Source organism: Engystomops pustulosus, unplaced genomic scaffold (genome assembly GCF_040894005.1).
Source record: "Engystomops pustulosus unplaced genomic scaffold, aEngPut4.maternal MAT_SCAFFOLD_164, whole genome shotgun sequence".
Taxonomy (NCBI): Eukaryota; Metazoa; Chordata; class Amphibia; order Anura; family Leptodactylidae; genus Engystomops; species Engystomops pustulosus.
In genome coordinates this window covers 73,969-84,452 of record NW_027285044.1, presented here as the reverse complement: position 1 = coordinate 84,452, position 10,484 = coordinate 73,969, and the positions used below count along the sequence as shown (strand labels likewise).

Here is a 10,484-nt window from a genome sequence, read left to right as displayed (position 1 = left end):
GTAACACAAGTCAGTTGAAATACGGGGTCGTGGTTTATGGCAACGCAGAGAGAAGAGTTATGAGCCAGGAAAGCTAATTTGCATATTTAAAAAAATGACTGTAATTAGGATACAGGGCCTCACTGGCAGCTAATTTGAGGTGATGTGGGGGGATCTGTTACCCCTAATCAGCAGCCATTGTTAGCCAGGGTGGTCAAAATCTAGGAACAGGTCTTCTTTAACGTTTATCACCACTGCTTCTGGAACTTTCCAGGGTATCAGCCAATCAGGAGCAGCCTCACCATGTGACTTCAAAAGATTCACAAATCCATAATAAAAGATTAACCCTTTAGTATATCACATACATAGATAGAAATAAAAATACCCTCTCAGGGCAGTAGATGTCAGCCTGGGAAAGAGATAACAATAAAAGGTGGCACAGGAGAGATTGCCGGCCCTCTCCAGCCGACCAAAAGACATTAAGGGGTGAAAAATTTAGTAAAGACCCCACCTGCGGGTCATTCTACATCATCATGTGACCATGATATGGCTATGACTAGTCTGTACCCTGTCCAGCAGGGAAGGTGGGGTCAATGTGCATGTCCACCAGAAGATGCCCCCGACCTGTCACCACGGAGCGTTTTGCTTTAACTACAATCTTCTTGATGTGAAGGACTCCACAGTCCCCAGTGATGTGTCCATGAGGTCCCACCAGGAGCTCCACCTCACACTCTGTATTACTGGAAAGGTGAAGGAGGTTATAATGTTGTCTCTATGGGGCCAAATGTGGTCGGCCAAGTGTAGAACCTGAGTGACCTCTCATGGAGCAACAGCTTCTCCTCCCGAAAACTTGATTTTAATCCTTGGTCACACTGATCTTCAAGATCCCAAAATCTGTGAAAGAACAGATCCATGAAATTCCCAAGCTGTCCAAAATCAAATGCATCATGAGATTAGATGTGGTCCTCAGAGAGATGAAATCCCCGTAGCTTATATATGATATGATGGTGGTGGTCATCTGGCCCATGGATAGACCTCCCCCTCCCCGGGGCTCATGGATAGATGGGATCTCCCCTCCCCGGGGCTCATGGATAGATGTGGTCTCCCCCTCCCCGGGCTCATGGATAGACCTCCCCGGGGCCTATGGATAGATCTGGTCTCCCCCTCCCTGGGGCCCATGGATAGATGTGGTCTCCCCCTCCCCAGGGCCCATGGATAGATGTGGTCTCCCCCTCCCCGGGGCCTATGGATAGATGTGGTCTCCCCCTCCCTGGGGCCCATGGATAGATGTGGTCTCCCCCTCCCCGGGGCCCATGGATAGATGTGGTCTCCCCCTCCCCGGGGCCTATGGATAGATGTGGTCTCCCCCTCCCCGGGGCCCATGGATAGATGTGGTCTCCCCCCCTCCCTGGGGCTCATGGATAGATGTGGTCTCCCCCCTCCCTGGGGCTCATGGATAGATGTGGTCTCCCCCTCCCCGGGGCCCATGGATAGATGTGGTCTCCCCCCTCCCCGGGGCTCATGGATAGATGTGGTCTCCCCCTCCCCGGGGCCCATGGATAGATGTGGTCTCCCCCTCCCCGGGGCTCATGGATAGATGTGGTCTCCCCCTCCCCGGGGCCCATGGATAGATGTGGTCTCCCCCCTCCCCGGGGCTCATGGATAGATGTGGTCTCCCCCTCCCCGGGGCCCATGGATAGATGTGGTCTCCCCGGGCTCATGGATAGATGTGATCTCCCCCCTCCCCGGGGCCCATGGATAGATGTGATCTCCCCCCTCCCCGGGGCCCATGGATAGATGTGGTCTCCCCCCTCCCCGGGGCTCATGGATAGATATGGTCTCCCCCCTCCCCGGGGCTCATGGATAGATGTGGTCTCCCCCTCCCCGGGGCCCATGGATAGATGTGGTCTCCCCGGGCTCATGGATAGATGTGATCTCCCCCCTCCCCGGGGCCCATGGATAGATGTGGTCTCCCCCCTCCCCGGGGCTCATGGATAGATGTGGTCTCCCCCCTCCCCGGGGCCCATGGATAGATGTGGTCTCCCCCTCCCCGGGGCTCATGGATAGATGTGGTCTCCCCCTCCCCGGGCTCATGGATAGATGTGATCTCCCCCTCCCCGGGGCCCATGGATAGATGGGATCTCCCCTCCCCGGGGCCCATAGATAGATGTGGTCTCCCCCTCCCCGGGCTCATGGATAGATGTGGTCTCCCCCTCCCCGGGGCTCATGGATAGATGTGATCTCCCCCTCCCCGGGGCTCATGGATAGATGTGGTCTCTCCCTCCCCGGGGCTCATGGATAGATGTGGTCTCCCCCTCCCCGGGGCCTATGGATAGATACGGTCTCTCCCTCCCCGGGGCCCATGGATAGATGTGGTCTCCCCCTCCCCGGGGCTCATGGATAGATGTGGTCTCCCCCTCCCCGGGGCCTATGGATAGATACGGTCTCTCCCTCCCCGGGGCCCATGGATAGATGTGATCTCCCCCTCCCCGGGGCTCATGGATAGATGTGGTCTCCCCCTCCCCGGGGCTCATGGATAGATGTGGTCTCTCCCTCCCCGGGGCCCATGGATAGATGTGGTCTCTCCCTCCCCGGGGCCCATGGATAGATGTGGTCTCCCCCTCCCCGGGCTCATGGATAGATGTGATCTCCCCCTCCCCGGGGCTCATGGATAGATGTGGTCTCCCCCTCCCCGGGGCTCATGGATAGATGTGGTCTCCCCCTCCCCGGGGCTCATGGATAGATGTGGTCTCTCCCTCCCCGGGGCCCATGGATAGATGTGGTCTCCCCCTCCCCGGGCTCATGGATAGATGTGGTCTCCCCCCTCCCCGGGCTCATGGATAGATGTGGTCTCTCCCTCCCCGGGGCTCATGGATAGATGTGGTCTCCCCCTCCCCGGGCTCATGGATAGATGCGGTCTCCCCCTCCCCGGGGCTCATGGATAGATGTGGTCTCCCCCTCCCCGGGCTCATGGATAGATGTGGTCTCCCCCTCCCCGGGGCTCATGGATAGATGTGGTCTCCCCCTCCCCGGGGCTCATGGATAGATGTGGTCTCCCCCTCCCCGGGGCTCATGGATAGATGTGGTCTCTCCCTCCCCGGGGCTCATGGATAGATGTGGTCTCCCCCTCCCCGGGCTCATGGATAGATGCGGTCTCCCCCTCCCCGGGCTCATGGATAGATGTGAACTTTAGTTGTTGATGTGAAGGTCAGAGATTTATCACTTGATAAGAACTTTATTAGATGCCGCATTGTAAACTGAGATGATAAGAAGGAGCAAAGTCTGGAAAACTCCAGATGTTACCTGTGAGACGTCCACCAGAACATCACAGAATTCACCAACATCCCCAAAGCCAAGACGAAGAAGAGGAGCTCCAGGTGCCCCCCGGCCAAGACGTCTGGAAACCAGTCACCTGCAAAGAGGACAGATAGCAGTGATATTATACAGGAGGAGGGGACAGACAGCAGTGATATTATACAGGAGGAGGGGACAGACAGCAGTGATATTATACAGGAGGAGGGGACAGACGGCGGCGATATTATACAGGAGGAGGGGACAGACAGCAGTGATATTATACAGGAGGAGGGGACAGACAGCAGTGATATTATACAGGAGCAGGGGACAGACAGCAGTGATATTATACAGGAGGAGGGGACAGACGGCAGTGATATTATACAGGAGGAGGGGACAGACAGCAGTGATATTATACAGGAGGAGGGGACAGACAGCAGTGATATTATACAGGAGGAGGGGACAGACAGCGGTGATATTATACAGGAGGAGGGGACAGACAGCAGTGATATTATACAGGAGGAGGGGACAGACAGCAGTGATATTATACAGGAGGAGGGGACAGACAGCAGTGATATTATACAGGAGGAGGGGACAGACGGCAGTGATATTATACAGGAGGAGGGGACAGACGGCAGTGATATTATACAGGAGCAGGGGACAGACGGCAGTGATATTATACAGGAGGAGGGGACAGACGGCGGCGATGTTATACAGGAGGAGGGGACAGACGGCGGCGATGTTATACAGGAGGAGGGGACAGACGGCGGCGATGTTATACAGGAGGAGGGGACAGACGGCGGTGATATTATACAGGAGGAGGGGACAGACGGCGGTGATATTATACAGGAGGAGGGGACAGACAGCGGTGATATTATACAGGAGGAGGGGACAGACGGCGGCGATATTATACAGGAGGAGGGGACAGACGGCGGCAATGTTATACAGGAGGAGGGGACAGACAGCAGCGATATTATACAGGAGGAGGGGACAGACGGCAGCGATATTATACAGGAGGAGGGGACAGACGGCGGCGATGTTATACAGGAGGAGGGGACAGACGGCGGTGATATTATACAGGAGGAGGGGACAGACGGCGGTGATGTTATACAGGAGGAGGGGACAGACGGCGGCGATGTTATACAGGAGGAGGGGACAGACAGCAGTGATGTTATACAGGAGGAGGGGACAGACGGCGGCGATGTTATACAGGAGGAGGGGACAGACGGCGGCGATGTTATACAGGAGGAGGGGACAGACGGCGGTGATATTATACAGGAGGAGGGGACAGACGGCGGTGATATTATACAGGAGGAGGGGGCAGACGGCGGTGATATTATACAGGAGGAGGGGACAGACGGCAGTGATATTATACAGGAGGAGGGGACAGACGGCAGTGATATTATACAGGAGGAGGGGACAGACAGCAGTGATATTATACAGGAGGAGGGGACAGACAGCAGTGATATTATACAGGAGGAGAGGACAGGTAGCAGTGATATTATACAGGAGGAGGGGGCAGACAGCAGTGATATTATACAGGAGGAGGGGACAGACAGCAGTGATATTATACAGGAGGAGGGGACAGACAGCAGTGATATTATACAGGAGGAGGGGACAGACGGCGGTGATATTATACAGGAGGAGGGGACAGACGGCAGTGATATTATACAGGAGGGGACAGACAGCAGTGATATTATACAGGAGGAGGGGACAGACAGCAGTGATATTATACAGGAGGAGGGGACAGACGGCGGTGATATTATACAGGAGGAGGGGACAGACGGCGGTGATATTATACAGGAGGAGGGGACAGACGGCAGTGATGTTATACAGGAGGAGGGGACAGACGGCGGCGATGTTATACAGGAGGAGGGGACAGACGGCGGCGATGTTATACAGGAGGAGGGGACAGACGGCGGCGATATTATACAGGAGGAGGGGACAGACGGCGGCGATATTATACAGGAGGAGGGGACAGACGGCGGTGATATTATACAGGAGGAGGGGACAGACGGCGGTGATATTATACAGGAGGAGGGGACAGACGGCGGCAATGTTATACAGGAGGAGGGGACAGACGGCGGCGATATTATACAGGAGGAGGGGACAGACGGCGGTGATATTATACAGGAGGAGGGGACAGACGGCGGCAATGTTATACAGGAGGAGGGGACAGACAGCAGTGATATTATACAGGAGGAGAGGACAGGTAGCAGTGATATTATACAGGAGGAGAGGACAGACAGCAGTGATATTATACAGGAGGAGAGGACAGGTAGCAGTGATATTATACAGGAGGAGAGGACAGACAGCAGTGATATTATACAGGAGGAGAGGACAGGTAGCAGTGATATTATACAGGAGGAGAGGACAGGTAGCAGTGATATTATACAGGAGGAGGAGACAGGTAGCAGTGATATTATACAGGAGGAGGGGACAGGTAGCAGTGATGTTGATTTGTACACAAACCTTTTGATGCGATAAATGTCACCTCAATCAGTAAAGCCCCTAGAAAGCAGCCGAGTGCTTGGAACGTGGTCATCGTTGTCATACAGACCCCCCGGATCCGCGTCGGGGCCAGGCAGAAAGTGATGAAAGAACCTGTGGGGACCAATCACATTATCAGCTCAATTGTCCCACCCATGAGGAGTCCCTGTAACTTCTGGCTGCTGGGTTGTCCTTTAGTGGACCTTATAACTGCAGCAGGACCACCTCCAGGAGACCCCTGAAGAAGCCTCTCATTTCCCTGCACATTGGTGGTCTCTCCTGTGTGGATATACTTACTCTCCATATGGATGATACTTACAGGCCGGCCCCCCATATGGATGATACTTACAGGCCGGCCCCCCATATGGATGATACTTTCAGGCCGGGGCCACCATATGGATGATACTAACAGGCCGGCCCCCCATATGGATGATACTTACAGGCCGGCCCCCCATATGGATGATACTTACAGGCCGGCCCCCCATATGGATGATACTTACAGGCCGGCCCCCCATATGGATGATACTTTCAGGCCGGGGCCACCATATGGATGATACTTACAGGCCGGCCCCCCACATGGATGATACTTACAGGCCGGGGCCACCATATGGATGATACTTACAGGCCGGCCCCCCACATGGATGATACTTACAGGCCGGGGCCACCATATGGATGATACTTACAGGCCGGCCCCCCATATGGATGATACTTACAGGCCGGCCCCCCATATGGATGATACTTACAGGCCGGCCCCCCACATGGATGATACTTACAGGCCGGGGCCACCATATGGATGATACTTACAGGCCGGCCCCCCATATGGATGATACTTACAGGCCGGCCCCCCATATGGATGATACTTACAGGCCGGCCCCCCACATGGATGATACTTACAGGCCGGGGCCACCATATGGATGATACTTACAGGCCGGCCCCCCATATGGATGATACTTACAGGCCAGACCCCCACATGGATGATACTTACAGGCCGGCCCCCCATATGGATGATACTTACAGGCCGGCCCCCCATATGGATGCTACTTACAGGCCGGGGCCACCATATGGATGATACTTACAGGCCGGCCCCCCACATGGATGATACTTACAGGCCGGGGCCACCATATGGATGATACTTACAGGCCGGGGCCACCATATGGATGATACTTACAGGCCGGCCCCCCATATGGATGATACTTACAGGCCGGCCCCCCATATGGATGATACTTACAGGCCGGCCCCCCATATGGATGATACTTACAGGCCGGCCCCCCATATGGATGATACTTACAGGCCGGCCCCCCATATGGATGATACTTACAGGCCGGGGCCACCATATGGATGATACTTACAGGCCGGCCCCCCATATGGATGATACTTACAGGCCGGGGCCACCATATGGATGATACTTACAGGCCGGCCCCCCATATGGATGATACTTACAGGCCGGCCCCCCATATGGATGATACTTAAAGGCCGGCCCCCCATATGGATTATACTTACAGGCCGGCCCCCCATATGGATGATACTTACAGGCCGGGGCCACCATATTGATGATACTTACAGGCCGGCCCCCCATATGGATGATACTTACAGGCCGGCCCCCCATATGGATGATACTTACAGGCCGGGGCCACCATGGCTTCAGCCATTCCCAGGAAAATATACTGTGGAGTCAGGTGGAGGCAGGACATGGAGGACACCAGCAGGACCTTCCCCGAGAGCGTCTGCTCCACCACAGGGAAGCCCTTGCGATGGATTTCATAGATTCCAGCGATGAGCAGAGACGCAGCGGCCACAACCTGACCACAAACTGCGGAGAAGAAGAAGGTCCATGGATGGAAACAAATGTTCTGCCCTTTTTTGTGACACAGGAGGGATCATCCTCACACCATGGGGGGGGGGGGCAGACCATAGGAGCCGTAAGGGGCTTATGATGAGACTCACCTATGGCCATATAGGGCAGCTGTCTGTACCTTCTACTGGACATGAGGAAAGAGTGGACGCTCTCCAGACAAGGAGCCAGGAGAAGGACGGGGATGATACTGATGACCTTCATGGCAGCGACCGGCAGCAGGAACCCGTTTAGGCTCAGGTTAGAGTTCATGGACTGAATGAAGTATCCAGAAGAAACCTGCACAAAGTGACAAAACCTGAGACATTACAGGGGCCACAGGCACCTGGGGGTCCAAGGTACAGAACCAGCGTTTAGGGGATCTGCCCTATGGAAAGTGTGTAGGGGTCTTGTCCAAGGGGCAACATGTGAGGGTATTGCCCAATGGGCACCGTGTGAGGGTATTGTCCAATGGGCACCGTGTGGGGGTCTTGTCCAATGGGCACCGTGTGGGGGTCTTGTCCAATGGGCATCGTGTGGGGGTATTGTCCAATGGGCACCGTGTGGGGGTATTGTCCAATGGGCACCGTGTGGGGGTTTTGTCCAAGGGGCAGTGTGTAAGGAGAGCTTCTGAGGGCATATGAGGTATATAGGCTACGGACCGCTATGGGACCACCCTACGTGTCACCCACCTGGGCAGTACAAATCCTGTAAAGAACCTGCAGGCCAAAAAGTGGAAGTAGCCGGAGCAGCAGCTTCACATTCTCAACCTGGAGCTCACTGAAACATCCACCATGATATTCTTTGGCGCGATCCAACCAGCTGGAGACGTGTCCTCCAACATGGCGATAAGGGTGGAAAGACATTCGTCCTGCGTTTATAAACACCCCGAGCGTCATCCTAAGGGAAGCGGCTGCAAGAAAAAAATATGTGACCAATCACTAGAACACATCACCAGAGCGAGCGAGACCCTGACTATAACACATCACCAGAGCGAGTGAGACCCTGACTATAACACATCACCAGAGCGAGCGAGACCTCGACTATAACACATCACCAGAGCGAGCGAGACCTCGACTATAACACATCACCAGAGCGAGCGAGACCCTGACTATAACACATCACCAGAGCGAGCGAGACCCTGACTATAACACATCACCAGAGCGAGCGAGACCCTGACTATAACACATCACCAGACCGAGCGAGACCCTGACTATAACACATCACCAGAGCGAGCGAGCCCCTGACTATAACACATCACCAGAGCGATTGAGACCCCGACTATAACACATCACCAGAGCGAGCGAGACCCTGACTATAACACATCACCAAAACGAGACCCCGACTATAACACATCACCAGAGCGAGCGAGCCCCTGACTATAACACATCACCAGAGCGAGACCCCGACTATAACACATCACCAGAGCGAGACCCTGACTATAACACATCAACAGAGCGAGACCCTGACTATAACACATCACCAGAGCGAGACCCCGACTATAACACATCACCAGAGCGAGCGAGACCCCGACTATAACACATCACCAGAGCGAACGAGACCCTGACTACAACACATAACCAGAGCGAGCGAGACCCCGACTATAACACATCACCAGAGCGGGCGAGACCCCAACTATAACACATCACCAGAGCGAGCGAGACCCCGGCTATAACACATCACCAGAGCGAGCGAGACCCTGACTATAACACATCACCAGAGCGAGCGAGACCCTGACTATAACACATCACCAGAGCGAGCGAGACCCTGACTATAACACATCACCAGAGCGAGCGAGACCCTGACTATAACACATCACCAGAGCGAGCGAGACCCTGACTATAACACATAACCAGAGCGAGCGAGACCCCGGCTATAACACATCACCAGAGCGGGCAAGACCCCAACTATAACACATCACCAGAGCGAGCGAGACCCCGGCTATAACACATCACCAGAGCGAGCAAGACCCCGACTATAACACATCACCAGAGCGAGCGAGACCCTGACTATAACACATCACCAGAGCGAACGAGACCCTGACTACAACACATAACCAGAGCGAGCGAGACCCTGACTATAACACATCACCAGAGCGAGCGAGACCCTGACTATAACACATAACCAGAGCGAGCGAGACCCCGACTATAACACATCACCAGAGCGGGCAAGACCCCAACTATAACACATCACCAGAGCGAGCGAGACCCCGGCTATAACACATCACCAGAGCGAGCGAGACCCCGACTATAACACATCACCAGAGCGAGCGAGACCCTGACTATAACACATCACCAGAGCGAGCGAGACCCCGACAATAACACATCACCAGAGCGAGCGAGACCCTGACTATAACACATCACCAGAGCGAGCGAGCCCCTGACTATAACACATCACCAGAGCGAGTGAGACCCCGACTATAACACATCACCAGAGCGAGCGAGACCCTGACTATAACACATCACCAGAGCGAGCGAGACCCTGACTATAACACATCACCAGAGCGAGCGAGACCCTGACTATAACACATCACCAGAGCGAGCGAGACCCCGGCTATAACACATCACCAGAGCGAGCGAGACCCTGACTATAACACATCACCAGAGCGAGCGAGACCCCGGCTATAACACATCACCAGAGCGAGCGAGACCCTGACTATAACACATCACCAGACCGAGCGAGCCCCTAACTATAACACATCACCAGAGTGAGCGAGCCCCTGACTATAACACATCACCAGAGCGAGACCCTGACTATAACACATCACCAGAGCGAGACCCTGACTATAACACATCACCATAGCGAGCGAGACCCCGACTATAACACATCACCAGAGCGAGCAAGACCCGACTATAACACATCACCTGAGCGAGCAAGACCCGACTATAACACA

At 54.9% G+C, this 10,484-nt stretch overlaps 1 protein-coding gene across 1 annotated transcript in view; it reads right to left on the bottom strand.

Annotated features, from left to right (window-relative positions):
- Nucleotides 1-315: 315 nt before the first annotated feature.
- LOC140108656 (solute carrier family 15 member 5-like) overlaps nt 316-10,484 on the bottom strand; it is a 48,204-nt gene continuing 38,035 nt past the window's right edge. Inside the window, exons 4-9 of the mRNA XM_072131876.1 lie at nt 8,284-8,504; nt 7,705-7,891; nt 7,382-7,570; nt 5,743-5,874; nt 3,283-3,391; nt 316-873 (exon numbers count right to left, since the gene is read on the bottom strand). Of these exons, the coding sequence (XP_071987977.1) occupies nt 738-873; nt 3,283-3,391; nt 5,743-5,874; nt 7,382-7,570; nt 7,705-7,891; nt 8,284-8,504 (974 nt within the window). The 3' untranslated portion in view covers nt 316-737. The remainder of the gene's footprint in view (nt 874-3,282; nt 3,392-5,742; nt 5,875-7,381; nt 7,571-7,704; nt 7,892-8,283; nt 8,505-10,484) is intronic.